Source organism: Sphaerodactylus townsendi, linkage group LG01 (genome assembly GCF_021028975.2).
Source record: "Sphaerodactylus townsendi isolate TG3544 linkage group LG01, MPM_Stown_v2.3, whole genome shotgun sequence".
Lineage (NCBI taxonomy): Eukaryota > Metazoa > Chordata > Lepidosauria > Squamata > Sphaerodactylidae > Sphaerodactylus > Sphaerodactylus townsendi.
In genome coordinates, this window is record NC_059425.1 from 36,977,003 (window position 1) to 36,994,777 (window position 17,775).

Here is a 17,775-nt window from a genome sequence, read left to right on the forward strand (position 1 = left end):
GCCTGCATCATGATCCTCTGAAGATGCCAGCCACAGATGCAGGCGAAACGTCAGGAGAGAATGCTGCTAGAACACGGCCATACAGCCCAGAAACCACATCACCCATGTACAGCTATAGTTAATATGTTAATATGTCCCCCCCCTTTTTTCCCCCCACAGGAAGTTGCCTTGAAGAACACCCAGGAGTTGCAGTCATCAGCTCTGCCGCCACCACAACATTATTCTGGTCTAATTAGAGACATAGAAACTTTGGGTTGGAATAAGTATGTTATTTATTATTGGGATTTTATTTTATTTTTAGAAAAAGGTTAAGTACAGGATGCCCATTTAGGAAACAATCCTGTTTGAATCCAACCAGCTGAAGTACAACATTTTTAAATTAATGTTTCCTAAATCAAAATTCCTAATGCATTTAAGGAACTAACTGAGAAGATTCTACTTATAAAAAAATCTAATTTTGTTTACTTTAAAGCAAAGATAGTTACATAGTTTGTGTTCTTTTAAAGTAGTTAGAGCAGGAACCAAAGCAGCTTTATTGGGCTCCTATGGATGCCCTGCAGAAGGTCTTGCACTGTTAATGCTGCCTTGCAGCAAAGTGGACTTAGTGCTTTTTGTCAAATCCCAATTACGAGCCCAATGAGAAGGTCAGAACTTTTTTTCTCTTGGAGGCAGAGGATGTCCTTATGGAGATGCAATTTCTACTGTTACCAAGGCAGGGCTAACTTCCACCTTCCTGTCTCCCATAGTGAGGGTGATTCCCCTGCCTTGACTGGGAGAGCTGTTGGACTGTCTTCCTTTGTCCCTCACATATGTTTTTTTTTAAAAAGATGGTGTTTTTTATTTGGTTTTTGTGTCAGATGGTAATGGTAATGTAGCGAATGGTAATGTAGCGAACTGAAATGAAGCTGTAGTTAGCTCTTTCATCTAAATGCACTTTGTGACTGGTGCTATCAACATGTAAATAAAGAGGGGAACATCCTCTCTAATCATCTTTGGGCCATTGGTCCCCTCAGGAGCACACTGCACTGCCTTCAACGGTGGAGGTGTACCTGCTCTGAAGGCTGTTGTGGAAGAAATGTAGGTTTGAGCAGAGAGGCTTTGGTTTCTGCCACCAGTTGTTGCATTCAGTAATTTAGATGTTGGCCAGGTCTAGCTTTGGAAGTCTTGGACTGACTCAGTGGGGATTCCCCCCAAATCGAAAGTTATTTTCCTGCCTAAGACCATAAACTATATTGTTCACAACATATAACATTGTATTATTTAGCTTATGAAATTTAAATATATAAATGGTTTAACTTTGTTCAAACAAAATTGCCGATATGCCCAATGCTAGACAGAGCACTGTTATACTTTGTAATGTAATTTTTGCCATCTTAGAAGTACAAATATAACATAGAAATCATATATTTTGTAGTAAGCAAAAGAAAGTTCATTTTTTAAATATAAAACAGTCTTTATATAATCTTAGTACTAATGTATTTTGCAAATTGGATAGAAAACTGAATTAGCAAATATTGACATCTTACTGTATTATGCACTCAGCTGTGTCATATTTACTGTGGACAAAATTAGTCTCATTGAGACAATCTTTCTTGATATGTATATTATATATTTGAAATGTGTTGCATATTTTTATTTATTTATTTTATTTATCTATATACTTGTTACCCGCCCATCATCGAAGTCCCCAGGTGGGGTACTGTTAAACAGTTATTTCTATGGTATACATGGGCATTGGTATTAACTCTGTAGATTCTTCCCTAAAACCTTTTGTAGTGTACAAGTATGAGCAATTTGAGTGAAAAAATTCTTAAAATTCTTAAAAAGAGCCCCTCGGGGATTGGGCGGTATAAAAATCCAATTAATTAATTAATTAATTAATTAATTAATAAAATGCAGCTCACTCAAAAAGGGTATATTTTAAAGGAGGGTTTTTTTGTCAGAGTCCTCCCAAACTTACAATTTTTATGTTAGAAAAAATTGGAAAACAAATCTGAAGAAGCAGGGAACTGTTTTTGGCCCCCCCCCCCCCCCCCGATCATTTCCCCGATCTTTATATCTGTCAGCCTCTGTAAGACTTTTTTCTCCCTTTCTCTTCCAGCTACTATTTTGGATGCCTAGGTCTGGAATTCTTTGTGGGTCTACAAAGTGCTGGTAGAGACTAGACTTTGATCCAGCAGTAATTTCCACTACCCAAAGGGGTTTATGTCAGTGGAGTGTGACTTCCTTGCCTCTTCCTTCTGCTGCAGCCCAAAATGCCCTCTGAACATCATAAGGGGAGAGATGGTGAAAATCAGTAGGAAGAATGTAGATTTCAGGGAGCCTGTAGAACTGTGATTCTCAGTGGCTTGGATGTCTCATGTGGCTGTCTGACATGCCTCTTGTGCCTCTTCTGAGCACCGAAGCTATAGTTACATATTATTAACAAAGATACCTTATAGCATTGTATGCGTGTTCAGTGCGGTGGAGCACAGGCTATGTAGTGTTCATGTTACTCTTGATTGATGGTAATTGTGAATGTGGCTGTGCAAGATACAGATTGTCTACTACTGTTATAGAAAGATTGTCCTATATCTGTCTTTCAAGGCAGCAGAGATATCATAGGATATTTAGCCACTGTATCATATTTCCCTCTTGTAAGGATAATTCAGACCAGAAAGAAATCTGAAACCAAGCACGTATGTAGCTATTGATCAAATGTAGGACCATTACCAGCAAGTCATTTTATACTGAAATATCAACAAAGCCCTTGCACTTTCTCACTTTTTTGCCATAGGACTTCTATGTACATTTGATGTGTAACTGTTGAGCTGTTTAAATATACATTTAAATCTCACAATCTGAAGGTGAGTTTGCTGCTACAATTCAAAATAATGTTATTCCAAAGAACATTTTAAATATATGAACCAATATCAATTGAATGTGCTGCAGTATATAGATTTACCATGAAAGAAGTTCATTTGAAAAGAAAAAGCATAAAAAGTCTTCTACTTTAAGAAACTGCAGAAATGGATCAAATAGTGTGACAGGAAGTTTGATGTGTACATAAGTAGTGGCTGACAGGAACATGCTGTGTGTGCCAAAGGTTCCAGTGATGGAAAACTGAAACATAGCGCTCACTGACCACAGCATGAGCCCTGACACACAATGTAAATAACCCAGAGATATATGACTGCATTACACAGCAGACTGGTGTATTAACAGCAGTAAATCTGCAACAGCTGAAATGGCTGTCATATGGATGATTTCTGATTAATATATTTGAAACAGACATTTCAAGCTACTTACAAGCTTGTTTCCTTCCTTCTTCCAGGGTTTTATTTGTAGACCCCAGTTTTACTACTATCAAGCTAAGAGCAGAAGATTCTGGTGGTCGGCATCATCAGATCACCTTGAAACTAAATCCAAAGGTCAATAATTTGATAGTGTTGGGGAGAGATAATATACATACTAATAACATTTGTCCCCTAAATATCTTTGATTTGCTGGAATTAATCAGATGATTAATTTTAACTTGTCCTGTTACATATTTTAATATTTTGCTTGCAGTACAAAATTTCTGTAGCACAATGAAGATCTGTGAGGATCATTAATCCGGAGAAATCAAGTAGGACAAAGAGTAAACATTCCAGCTGGAGGAAACTGGTGATCTTACATCCTTTCCTATTGATTTAGGAATTCATGGTTTTCATTGGAATTGGAATTCATTCTCTTCCAATTCATGGTTAGTGAGATCCACAGATTTTGGTGAGAAACGTCTGCCAAAAATGAGACTTTGTCTAAGATCCTCCTAATTGGACATGGCCTGCTCATGTTACCTGCTATGGGTCTGGATCTGTTCGCTCAAAGCAGGCTGGGTGGGGAGTCTGAGGCGGTGAGGGGAGCCAACTACAGACAATGGGGGCTGGGAAAGGCTGGGTGGGGGAGACTTGGGGCAGCTCTTTGGGGGGGGGGGTGAGAGCTGCCCCAAGCCTGTCCTTGAACAATGCCAGCTATCAGCTCAGCAAAGCCACTTCCAAGCCATACTTTTCCATCCTGTCTGGACCTGACTCCTCTGAGGTTGAGGAGTCTGAACTGGGCTGTTTTAAATGGAAGAACTCCCTGCTGGTCTTCCGTCTGTTCTCTTCAAACTTCTGGGCATAGTCTTTTTCTTGTCTCTTGAGTCAACCAAGATCTTATAAAGCACATCATTGAATAAATGGTTTCCCTAGATAGGACACAATGCCACAATAGTTTTTGAATGGTAGTCTGCTGCCAGGCCCTAAGCCATAGCACATGGTGAGCTGCAGCTACAGAAGCCAAGGCTCTGACAGAGAATGTCAGGGAATCCTGACATGTGTCTGCAATAAAGGAGACAGCCATTAGAAGTTTGTTGGCACCCTTGGAGAGGCAACAGTTTCCATCTGGCAAGAGTTGAAGTATTTTTCTTATCCAATAACTGCCCTGCACGTGGGGGGTCTTCACATGGCCTTTATGTTCTAGAGCAGGGATCTCCACCCATTTGGATCCTGCAGGTACCTTCGGAAATCTGACACAATGTGGTGAGTGCAGCCACAAAATAGTTGCCACAAAATGGCTGCTGTAGGAGACAGAGCCAGCAGCAAAATGGCTGCTGCAGCTTACCTTCTATTACACAGTGAAGGTCCTCGTGTGGTGGTGACAGCTAATGCAAGAGCAGTATTTTTGATTATCTGCACTATCAGGTCTCCAAATCTAATAAAGCCTTACTTGGAAAGAGCCCCACCTGGCCCTGCCCGCATCTTAAAAACACCTGGGTGCCAAGAAAAGTGTCAGCGGGTACTTCACTGGAGATCACTCTTCAAGAGCATCAAAAGGCTCTTCATGTCTAAAGGAAACCTAGCCTAACAGTGCTCTTTTCTGATTTGCCAGACACCACTTTTTCTCTCTTATAAGATATTTTTGGCCCATTATGCGCAAGGTGTCTGCTGCGTGGCAAGGGCAAATGTCTGTAAAAGCAAGATTTTCTGAGCCCTGTTTTCAATTTCCATTCTCCCTGTGCCCAGAGTTGGGGTTTGCCATGATCACAGTTTTGCCGGTCATGTTCCCTCCACCAGTCCCTCACAATTGCATGTACACCTCTTCCCTTCCCCCTTTTCAGATTTGTTTTAACTTCTATTTTTATTTATTATATTGAGATATTGAGATTTCGATATAACCAGAGAATCACTGCAAAATCTGTTTGTTGCATTTGAAAATTGTCAAAAGGTAGATCAATAATTTTCCTCACACTTGCACTTCTACATCCGCTGCAGTAAACAATAGGTGGTGGGTATGGGGGAATGTCAGTAGGATGAATTACAAATGGTGGGCTAACCGTTTATTAACAAAACTCTCTGTTTTCCCGCAGCAGTAGCAGCAAGCAGTGTAGGGAAGGGAGTGAGAGACAGAGAATATCAGTTCTAGGACATGATCCCCTTCTTCAGCAGAGTGTGATCCAGGAAACTATTTTGCCTCTTTCTTTTGGGAGGGGTTATTTTTGGAAAGGGGCTACAATATCGGGATAATTGCAATCACATGTATATTGATATAACTGCTATCTAAAGGACTTTTTCAAAGCCAGCAATTTTGTGACTGTGAGGCTTTAAGAGAGAGTTGATAGGTAGAATTAAGAGAACCAGGAAAAGCAGAAGCCCGTTGAGACTTCAGCAAGCATGCTGCAGACAAGGCAGTGAATGCCTCCTTGCGTGTAAACAGAGAAACATGAGGAGACCACACTACAGCTCCACTGCTCAGCTAAGAGCCCCAAAGTAAGCATTCCATGCATAATGGGCCCTTGTCACCTAGTTCTAAATGGAGAGCAGACTGTCAGGAGAACTGATCTCTAAACTAATATGTTGATATTCTTGTATCATTTTAATGAGAATTTACAGATTGAAATTCCAGTGCCTTGGATGTATGTATTAAAGTATTCCTAGTGGTCTCATTAAGTAGTAATCTTGTAGAAACTGCACCATTTGCAAATATGGTTCGTTTCATTCTAATTTTCTATAGCTTTATTTAATCTGAAGCTAATATTTTATTTGGTGAGAAATTAAGAGTATTAGTTTTATAATTCAGTATCCAGATTATGCAAGTTGTCCAGATATAACTAGTGGTCATTAACTTAAACTAATATGTTGTTTGGTAAGAAACTAACGGCATTTTAGCTTTCCTTTGCAGTGACCAGATTATGCAAGTTGTCCAGATGTAACTAGTGGTCATCAATCAACTCTATTTCCCAAGCTTATAGTGATGAAAGGATCAATTATGTTTGTCCTTTTTAAAAATGTGTCTGGCATTTATACTTGCCATGAGAGAAAATTAATATATAAAACGTGTGCCTGGTGACATGGGAATTTGATTTCCAGTAATATGTGTATTAAATAACAGTAGTGATTGTTATGTGTTGTATTTATTTAAGGGAGCAAGAAGATCAGCAATGGTTAGGCACATTTACACCCCACTAAAATTAATGGGAGAGATTAAACCATGTGTTTGAAGTCCCATTGAAGTCCGTAGGTGAGTTTAACTCATGCTTACACATCTCCTATTTATTTTATAGGGATTGAAATGTGCTTAACTTTGACTAGATGTTGGCTGATATTGTAAACCACCTCCAAAAAGTAGAGAACAGTTCCTACTTATACTACCTGCCACTTAAATGGGGACTGAGAAACAAGTGGGCTCACTTCTTGTCTGGCCAGGGCAGATATGATACTGGTAATTTTATAATCATGGTTAGGAAATTGGGAGTTTGCCTATAGCCTGCCTTTGTTGCTGGTATTTAAGGCAGATGACAATATGTAGACAACAGTTCAGTTAGACAAAATTAGGCTTGAGCAAAACAAAAAAAAATGGTAAAATTTGGGTTCAGGTTTTTCTAGCTTTAAAATTATCTGTAAAGCCAATAAACCTGAATACCTGTTTTGGGAAGCCCAAAAATATTTGGGTTTCCTGAAAACCCCCTGAATAAATTCAGCTCCATTTGAGCCTATAGGGAATTTTGCAGTTTTCCATCTATAGGGGGTAAATTTTTCAAGATAGAGGGAACAAACTTGCAGGGTAGCTTCAGGAGAATCTCCTGAAAACAGCACCCAAGTTTGTTGAAGTTTGGTTCAGGAAGTCCATTGCCATGAGTCCTTATAGAATTGAACCCTCCACCTTAGGATATAACTTCATCTGTTCCTCCTCCTTCAAATCTGCCCTCTTCTCCTGTCACTTTTTTCTCCACCAAAGGGATATCTCCCATCAGAAACCATTGGAAACAATGGCATTCTGCTCCAGTTGCATTGTGCAGGAGATGTGTGTGTGTGGGGGGGGGGGGGGGGGGCTCTGGTGTTGTTGTTGTTCCAGGTAGGGTCACCAAATTTGCTGCACAGCTGGTGGTGACTCTCCTCACAGGAAGCAACCAAGTTTGTTGAAATTTGGTGTGTGTGTGGGCCCAATGGTATGGACACCCAAGTGAAGGAAAACTTGGTGCCCATAGAATTGGACCCCCCACCTCAAGATGCACCCCCTTCTGTTCCTCCTCCTCCAACTCTGCATTCCCCTTCTGTGCCCTCTTGGAAAGCCTGCTGGGCTCTGAAGGAGCCAGGGATGGTGATGGTGTCAGCAGCACCTCCCCACCTAGATTCTCCAGCATCCTTTGGGTCCTTGGGGTGAAAAACTCTGCAGAGGGGTTATAACCCTGTCCAATGTTGACCATCAAGTACAGCTCAGATGTCTCTTCTTGCTACTGGGAAGTGGGGGCAACAGCAGCCTGAGGAGGGGCAGCCTGTGCAGCAGGCCCCTGCATAGTGCCAGCACCTACAGTTACTTGTGAAGGAAGATCTTCTCCAGCCGCTGCCTCAGCATTGAAGAGGGCCTTGTGAGACATCTTTATTACACTACTCCAACCAGCCAGCGGGGTGGCAGATGATGGCTGTGGAGCAGGTTTCCTCACAGGCCGGGGGAAGGCCTCTCCCTCCCCCCTTGTAGTTTTCTGCTTCGCTCGCCCCCCCAAGGCCCACTGTTCCCTTCCTACCAATCCTGGCTTCCCTTCGCCAAAATCTGGTTAACTAATACGGGGACTTTAAATGCCCTATCTAGCTGACCTGAACTGCATCCTAGGAAACCCTGAATGCTTTTTAGGAACCCTCCTCCAAGAAAACATTTTAAAATTTGATATAAAAGGTGTCCTAACCTTCATTTGGTACAATCAAAACATTTATTTTAAATCACTAACTAGTGACCTATTCTTATACCTACCTGAGGTTAGCCTCCAACTAAATGGTCTGGGACCAGTGTACCAGCGAGACCACTTTTTTCCATACATGTCCCTGAGAGCACTGCACTCAACAAATAACCATCTACTGGTTATCCCTGGCCCTAAAATAGTTCGGCTTTTCTCAACCAGGGCCAGGGATTTTTCAGGCCTGGCCCTGATGTGGTGGAATGCTCTGCCGAATGAGACCAAGGCCCTGCAGGATTAAGCACAATTTTACAGGGCCTGTTATATGGAGCTGTTCCTCCAGAGCCATAGCTGAGGACACAAACACTCTCATGTAGTTACAATACCTAGGATTACTAACATGTGAGTATTGAGTTAAATTTTGTAACATTGAAAATAATAAATTCTTCAGTGTAGGATTATTATAGTACAGTGGTGGCGAACCTATGGCACGGGTGCCAGAGGTGGCACTCAGAGCCCTCTCTATGGGCACGCACACACAGAGTGCCCCCCCACACACATCTAGGCTGACCTGGGCCATTGGGCTCGATTATTAGCATTAAACCTAAGACCTAGTTTTGGGGAAGCAGTGTAGGTAACCCTATAAAGCGATGTTAAACCCCACTGATTTTCATGTGAAGAACTAAAGCGCGATCTTTTACCTGGGAGTAAGCTCGGTTGCTGGCAATGGGGCTTGCTCATGAGTAAACACCTCCTAAGGTTGTGATTCACCCCTTGGAAGAGTTGCACAGTTGCTTCAAAGCAAAGTCACCAACTACCACCAAGCTTACTCCCGAGTAACGCACGCCTTGGAACCAACTGTTTTTTCTAAACTAAAACCTCAGTATTCAGGTTAAGTTGCCGTGTTGGCACTTTGCGATACAAAAGTGGGTTTTGGGTTGCAGTTTGGGCACTCAGTCTTGAAAAGGTTCGCCATCACTGTTATAGTAACTGTTGTCAAAATTATTTACATTTAAACAAAAAGTGCCGAAAAGCTTTTATATGTCTTCACTATTCATAGGAATTATCATTATCTAATGTTATAGATTTCTTATGTAAACAAATACATGCTACACATTTTGACTAAAACCCTCTCTTTTATTTCACTCATTCCAAAAAGGGGAACATGAGTTTTTTCAGCTTTCCCTCAGTGAATGCTCAGATTTTTTTTCACTTTTTTTGAGTGAGGAAATGCATTTCACCCATTCTAAATGATAAATATTTCAATTTTTTTTCCGTTGGGGGGAAGGTCAGTAGGGGAAAACCTTTTCCCTGAATTTTCCCCTCTCCACCCCCACCCCTCACCAGTCCTCTGTAGTGCTGCACCTAACCCAAACATTATTTCCTTGAGATTCAAGAAGTTTATATTCACAAGGATGTTTTCACCAAGACCTCAGGGCTGCGGATTGGTGGAGGTGGTAGTGCTCATCCGCTTCAGTTGAGTTTTCTCAACCCCTCCCTCTCTTCACTTCGGAACTTGTTTGAAAGTCATTAGTGTAACTGACTGAAAAGAGCAGGAATAAAATGGCAAAGCATAAGAGCTTTTGCAAGCCATAAAAGTTTCCTTTAAAAACTGGAAGTATAGCAGGGAACATAAACCATGGTAGGTATAATAAAGTACAAATGTAAATTTGAATACCAAATAGCCAGAGAAATAAAAATAAATTTAAGTGTAACATAGGTGAGGAGCAGGTGTGAGAATCAGGGAGAGATTACCAGAAGCGGATATAAAGTTATAAGGGAAGCTAAACTTCATTACCATAAAAGCCAATTGGATGTGGTCTACTACTGAATTACATTTAGCAGGGCCCATAGCATTAGGAAACAAAGTAGGAATGATAATACATGCAGAGTAATAGGTGGCAAGTGTTCAGGATTAATGTTGGGTGGATTCATTTGGAAAGGTTTAAATTGTATTTATATTTAACCTTACCTCTGCCTAACACCTCAAATATTCGTGTTCTGCCTCTTAATCATGAGTTTCATTAAAGTGGATTAGCAGAAAGGTAAGTATTCTTTTCTTCGGTGCTCATATTTTTTCTATCCTCCAAACTTGATGTTTTCGGGTATGTTCAGTTATATATATCCCATATATATCAGTGGTTTTTATATGTACATAAAGGGTGGTCTTTAATGACTGAAACTGATGGAAATTCAAGCGTTCTAAGATATTTGCTCTACCACCATCCGTTTCCTTATCATAACTTTGGAGAAATGTCTATGGCAGCCAGAGTAGTTATGTACATTTCAAAAGCTTTGGAAGATTGGTTGTGATGATAGAAGCTTTATGCAAGTTAAATATAATTTGGGGTCAAATCTGGCAAGTGGCCTATGGATATTCCTGACCAAGAAAATATCTTTTTGTTTTAAAAGAAATGTGATAAAAATGTATGTTCTCTACTTAGGGTAAGAGTTAAAGATAGAATTGTCATCTCTGTGTTTCCCTATGGAGATCCAACATTATTGTTTATGGCACGCTAAGATAAATTGATTGGTTCAAACTGTATTTACCCCCTTCTCATTTGAATTTATTTCACCTATTCTCAGTTATGTGTATGCTACAAAAATGGTAAGTAAAAATGATTGAGTAATTTTCTCTTCTCTCTCTACTTACAGTATCCCACAGAACCTCCAGACTGTCTTGTGGACTTGCCAGTTCAGTTCACTGTTTCAGTTGATACACAGGTACATCACTTTTGGCAGCATCCTTGTGTAGTGCAGTGCTTATATAGCAAAATATAACAAAAATGTATGAGCTTATTTACTATTTATTTTTAATACATGAAAAAAAGGAGAATTAACTGGATCTTCAAGTTTATTATTGATAGGTTAACATCTAAAGAACTGCATATGAAATTAGCTTTGTGAGTCCAAGAGGCACTTGTTCATTTCCAAAGTGATAGTTCCTCCCACTCGTTCCCTGCCTCATAGCAAACCGCTTTTGAAAGTGAAGGGAATTCAAATGTATTTTGTGACTTGGTACTGTGAGGTGGGAGGGAGGTGTTGGTTCTTCATTGAAGAAAAAAAATTCCACTGGGCTTGTGTGAATGGAAACAGCTTTTCCAGTGTTAAAAAGTCAGCATTCCAGTAACCAGTTTCATGTGTCCTGTTTAACTACTCTGACCTAATTCAGATACAAATGAAATCAGCAGAATAAAAACTTCCTTAGCTTCTGCAGAACAAGATTACTCTTTCAAAGCTTTGCATTGTGAGAGGAAGATTATATGCTTAATCTTGGGTCAGCTGGAAAAGTATTTGCAAAGAAGGAAAAGAGAATAATAAATAAGCTTCCTTTGAAAGCACTGGTCAGATCTTATCAGCCCATCCTGCTGGCTTGAGTGTTATTCTGCTAGCACAAAAAATCTTCTGCTAATGCAATAGGCTGTCCTGACTACAGAGGGACTCTTGGCCAGCCAGAATAATGGGCTGGACGGATCCAACCAAGGGATTTTAACTTCCTTGTGCACATTTACTTATATAAATGGAAGCAGTAAATCCCCTAATTGTATGGCACCATCTAAATGTAATAAGATATCTGAGGATGGAAAAATACAAACTAATTGGAAATCAGCATATTTATGGTAAGGAAAATGGAACAGTGTTATTCCTGCAATAATACACTAGACATCCACTCTCCAGAAAGCATCTTCAACTTAGAACTGAAGGTTTCATTACCTCAGATAGTAGCTGATTTAAATAATTTGCATTCTCACAAATTTCCATTTCTATTCAAGGGAAATGGTGAGACTTACTGATGATTCACTCTGTTTCAGGATCAAATGGGATTCCTCAAGTGCAACACAACTATTTATGTTAAAGTAGGAAATGCTGATCAAAGGCCCAAGGTGAATTTTATAAATGAGGTTGGAAATCTTTTCACATAGAATGTAGTTGGAAAGATTTTCACATAGAAATATTTTATATAGGAAAAAGCTAGTATTTCTTTCAGGTTGTAAATCCCATAGTCTAACCTGGTAGAATGCATCCTTGCTAGGAATCTTTTCATCCTTGTCAGATATAGATAGTCAAGTACCATAAATTACTTACACAGAATTAATAGTTTGTGTTGTTCATGGAAAGAAAATGCCCCCCTCTGGCAAGAATGCAAAATACTTAATTTTGCTGAAATTTCTCATATTGAAGACCTAATATTGTACCATCAGAATACACAATACTTTACAGAAACAGCATGAGCAAAATAGCTAGATCTGCACATGGCATATTAAGGCACTTAACAAAGGTGAGACTTACATGTTCTTTTGTTAATGCAAATCAGAGATCTGTAGAATAATTACACAAGGGCAAAAACTGGCACCCATATTCACTTCCCTCCCCATTTGTCAAATCAGCTGATGAGATTCCACAGAGTTTGCAGTTCACGTGTTCATTAAAAGAAGCGACGTGAATATATGGACATGTGCTTATTTCGGAGATAAAGATGGTTAATTTGAATTGCTTTTTATACAGCCTCCACTTTTGGAAGCACACACAGGGAGCCTTCAAAATCCTGGCTTCCTTCTAAGCCATTTTAGTTAACTGGAACTTACAGTGGTTGAGTTTGTTTTATTATTTCATTTATTTTTATTTATTATTTATTATCTGCCTTTTTCAACCATGCCCTTACGTTTGTAAAAATACCCTCCTGAATAATTCAGTTTTGCATAGTTTGTGGAATGCCAAGTGGGTGCATTTCTGGCCTCATCAGGCAGACTATTCCGTCAGGTAGGGCCCATAGCAGAGAGTGCACCTGTATGGGCAGTTGGTGATCTTGCTCATTCGCAGGGAGCCACTTGTAGGAGGCCTGATCAGATGAGCGTAGCTGTCATGGTAGTGTATAGGGGGAGAGGCCATAAAGGGCTTTGTATGTTGTAACAGTCAATACCTTGAATTGGCCCTGATAAGCAATATATATGCCCTGTCTCCGAACAAGCCCCTCTGTATTCTTTCATATTTCCAACTTGTAGCATCTTTTTTTTGGGCATCATCTTTTCCATGTATTAATTTTTCCCAGATCATCACAATCCAGTCATACATGTTGCTTTGTGTCACATGAAACCACCGCTGATTCCTGTTTCTGTTGTGTCAGCCTTATTGTGTAACTTAGGTTGACACCTGAGAAAGGTTTCATTAACTTTCCTAAATAAAGAGCATCACAAATATCCTTAGTAAGAATGTCCTTTATCCATATAATGTTCATATCCCATAATCTAAGTTTATAAAAATCACAAGGCAGTGTACAGCATGTCTAGGACATTTTTATTCCACCTCTCTTCTATTAAGATCTGACAGGATAATAACAGTATACAACAGTTGTTTCAGCTGCCACTTAGTACAACGGGCCTTTGTCTCTTTCCCTTCTGTAGAATGGCTGGCCCTTAAGAGAGAAAGAGAGCCAGGTGACAGTAGGCTAGGCATGCGATGGAAGAAGCTTGTGTTCTTTTCTCTCCCCAACCTCCCCTCCCCCCTCCTGCAGAATGGCAGGCTGCTGATGGAATTTAGTGGTTTTAATACTAATCTCCCAAGAGCAGCTACCAGTTAACAAAAAAGTGAGAAATAAATGTTAGCTTGACGAGATAAAGGTTATGGTCACATCCTCCTCCAGATTTCTGATTACCCTGATGTTCAAATGCAAACTGTGCTAGCTTTCACATATGCACCATCTCACAAATGTAATATTGTTGTATAATTTGTTAAGGAGAATGGCTGGACTTATCCCTTGATCCTAAACACCTTTTATGGAGCACTTATTAGGGATATTTGCATTAAAGGTAGTGCTTTTATACCAGTGTAGCTGTTATGACCCCTCATAAATACTTTTGTGTTGGCCCATTAAATCTCTATCTAAAGCTATTTATGTATAGACCAGGGGTAGGGAACCTGCGGCTCTCCAGATGTTCAGGAACTACAATTCCCATCAGCCTCTGTCAGCATGGCCAATTGGCCAATTGGCCATGCTGGTAGGGGCTGATGGGAATTGTAATTCCTGAACATCTGGAGAGCCGCAGGTTCCCTACCCCTGGTATAGACAGTATGCCTTTAAAAAATTAGAAAAATCTTACTCTGTAGCTGATGGAGGGACTGGATCCCCCTCCCCTAATTTTGCTAGAGGTGTGAAAACCCTAAAAAAATGGATATTTTTCCTCGTTTTCCCCATACCTTTTTTTCTCACATTTTTTTCCAATGGACAAACTGAAAATTTTGAAGAGTATTAAAAAACAACAACCTATGAAATATGTTCTCTTTTAGGATGACTGAAATGCATTTAAAGACAAGGGGGCATGCTGTAGACACTTCGTTTTGCCATTGAGTCACAGCTGACCCATTGTGACCCTAAAGGATTTTCAAGGCAAGAGATATTTAGAACTGGTTTGCCATTGTCTGCCTCTGCACCACCCTGATGTTCCTTGGAGGTCTTCCATCCAAATACTAGCCAAGCTCTAGTACTCTCTCCGGCAAACTGTGGCTACAAAGATTATTACATTTAGTCCTCTCCCCAGAGAACGGGAGTGAGGATGGGGGTTCCAACGCCCGGGCAAGGGAAGGGCTGAATGTGTGTTACTGGCCCGGGGTATCAAACAAGCTTCCATAGCGCAAGTGGGATTTGGACCTGGGCTCCCCAGGTCTTAAATACCTTAACCACTACCCTGCACTGGCTCTCTTCTACAACTCATAAATCTAAGATGCATTTATAATCCTAGAAGTATATCTAATCTTCAAGAAGGAAGCCTGTAGGATTCGCACTGCTTTTCAGCTGTTTCCTGCCTTTTGTTGTCTTTTTGACCTGAATGTGGTTGACTATTTTGCCTGTCCCTCAATCCACTGTGTCACATTTAGCTTATTGTCCTCATTGCAGGAGGAAGGAAAAAGATCGGAAAGAGTTGGGGCAGAAATTGCACCAAAGCCTTTGAGGAAAACTAAGCATCTCATTGGGAACTCTGCTATCTGTAACCAGATAGCAAAAAAAAAAAAGGTAGCATACCTTATGTGCTAGGTTAGCCTATGGTTCATCAGCAGTTGGCTTGTGGTTTTCTGTCAAGTATTGGATATTGTTAGGTATTTTTTATATTACATAAATATGTCAAATATTGCCATTTCATATGATAAATAAGTTGTAAATTATATATTAGATGTTGTTGAAGCATTAAAATTAGTTTATGTTTGCCAGGACAGTAAATATTGCATGTATTTTAATTTTTTCTCAAATTTCCATTTTGTCTCTAAAAATGTTCCTGCCTGTCCCGTTCCCCCTGTAGGGTCCCTATCAGATACCCAGGTGCCAACCCGCCTTCCCTTGCCTGGGCGTTGGAACCCCCATCCTCACTCCTGTTCTCTGGGGAGTGGACTAAATGTAATAATCTTTGTAGCCACAGTTTGCTGGAGAGAGTACTAGAGAACCAACTACAGCAGTACATCTAGGGGGACCACCTCCCAGCCCTCCCCAGTTGGCCTCCTGGTTCTCTCTCCCCCCTCTCTCTACGTGCTTTCTACGCCTTCTGCTCCTTCTCCAACTCTACACTCTCTTCTACTCCTCCGCCTTTACTCTGCTCTGCCTTTACGCCAAACCTCCACCCCTCCTTCCCTACTCCGTCTTTCCCTCTCTCAACCAACCACCACCCTTCCCTCTATCGGCTTCCTTTTATCCCTTCCGTCCTTTTCCGCCTTTCTAAAGACCCCGCCCAACCCCCTTGAGCCCGCCTTCCTCTCTGCATTCTCGCTCAGCCGGGCATCAGAACCGGGCCACGCCCCCTGCCGGCCATCAGAACTGGCCCCGCCCCCTGCCGAGGCTGAAGCCTTCCAGGCCCGTGTCGGCCGTGTCCTCCCACCGCCGCAAGCGGCCTGGACAAGCCTCCAGGCTCCCCGTTGCCTCTGGGTTGATGTCAGGGTCCTCCCTGTCGTGTCCCTGCAAGCCAGCTGGGTCCTTCTGCGGCGGTCGCCCTCTGTTCTGGCGATGCCGCTGAGCTTGGCGGGTGGGAGGGATCCATCCCCGGGTGACTCCACAGAGCTTCCTGGCCATCCTCCTGGCAAGTCCGGGGAGGGGGTTGTTCCCGAACACCACCCCTCCCCCCAGCTTCAAAATTTCTGGAAATTTCACACCTCTAATTCTGCCAACTATTCTGAAATCCAAACATGTGGAATATTTAGCTTCCTGCCAATGGAGACCCAGGTGGCCCTTGTAACCCGGACTGCATTTTTCCATCTTCGGCAGGCCCGGCGGCTGGCCCCCTTCCTCTCTCAGGCAGACCTGGCCTGGCCACTGTGATACATGCAACGGTCACCTCCAGGCTTGACTATTGTAACTCGCTCTACGCGGGCCTTCCCTTGCGCCTGATTCGGAAACTGAAACTGGTCCAACATGCAGCGGCGCGTTTGCTCACAGGGGGCGCCTTCTGTGATCATATTCAACCAGTGCTGCGCCAGCTGCACTGGCTTCCAGTGGAATTCCGAATCATCTTCAAGGTGTGGGTTTTAACCTTTAAGGCCTTGACCTGGGACCCTTTATGTATCTGAGAGACCGCATTACCCCATATGCCCCTACTCGGCCTCTGCGATCAGCAGAGGCCAATTTGCTGGCGGTTCCTGGCCCCTCGATGATGCGGCTGGCCTCCACACGGGCCAGGACCTTTACGGCCCTGGCCCCAGCCTGGTGGAACACTCTTCCTCCAGCTGTCCAGGCCCTGCGGGATCTTGGTGAGTTCCGCAGGGCCTGTAAGACCGAGTTGTTCCACCGGGCCTTTGGAGTGTCCAGTCGCTGAGTGGTGCCCCCTTCCCCCTCCCCCTCTCCTTCCCCCCTGCATCTTTTTGCACATACCATCTGATGCACTTTACCACCTATTATCCTCCCAGAGAGGAACCTGACCCCTCCCTTTTCTTTTTACTGGGGTGATCTTAATTGAATTGGCCATAATAGGGCACCTATTATCATACTAACCGCTGTTTTTAAGTAGCTTTTAATGGATTTTAGTATTATATTGTTGTTATCGATTTAATTAATTGTATATGTGAATGTTGTTCACTGCCCAGAGCCCCCAGGGGATGGGGCGGTTTATAAATCGAAACAATAAATAAATAAATAAATAAAGCTGAGTGTAAAAGAAAAAAGACATGCACCTAGCTCTACATGTCCACACCCCTTTATATGTGATATGGTACATACATGTTTTGTAGTTCGGTACCTAAGCATAAAGGAAGAATTATTTGACATTGTGCTGGCCATGTTTTGAAAAGGGTACTTCTCTATGTGGTATAGTGTGGATGCTTAGCAAGAATATATGGGATGATTGTCTCTTGGCCTCGATGTTTGGGTATTCAGCATGCATGTTCTAATCCTTCGTAGTCATTTAATTCCAACATCTGTAGGTCACCTTAATGAAAACATTGACAAGACCCTGAACTCAAATGGTGCTAATGTCACTGTTAGAATACCAGCACACTCTTGTTAAAGAAATGTAAATAGATTTCAGGTACCATAATTGATTTTTTTTTTACCTAACAGCTGTTCCCTATTTTATGTTCTTCTAGTACTTTTGGACTTCAGGCTTGATGGGTCCCCCCTCACTTTATATAAT

At 41.6% G+C, this 17,775-nt stretch overlaps 1 protein-coding gene across 4 annotated transcripts in view; it reads left to right on the top strand.

The window, feature by feature from the left end:
* The window catches only part of FANCL (FA complementation group L), a 59,138-nt gene that overhangs the window by 17,686 nt on the left and 23,677 nt on the right, over nucleotides 1-17,775 (top strand). For all 4 annotated transcript variants that reach the window (XM_048518011.1, XM_048518037.1, XM_048518021.1 and 1 more), the window contains 3 exons: nucleotides 160-263; nucleotides 3,314-3,410; nucleotides 10,826-10,894. In XM_048518011.1, the coding sequence (XP_048373968.1) occupies nucleotides 160-263; nucleotides 3,314-3,410; nucleotides 10,826-10,894 (270 nt within the window). The remainder of the gene's footprint in view (nucleotides 1-159; nucleotides 264-3,313; nucleotides 3,411-10,825; nucleotides 10,895-17,775) is intronic.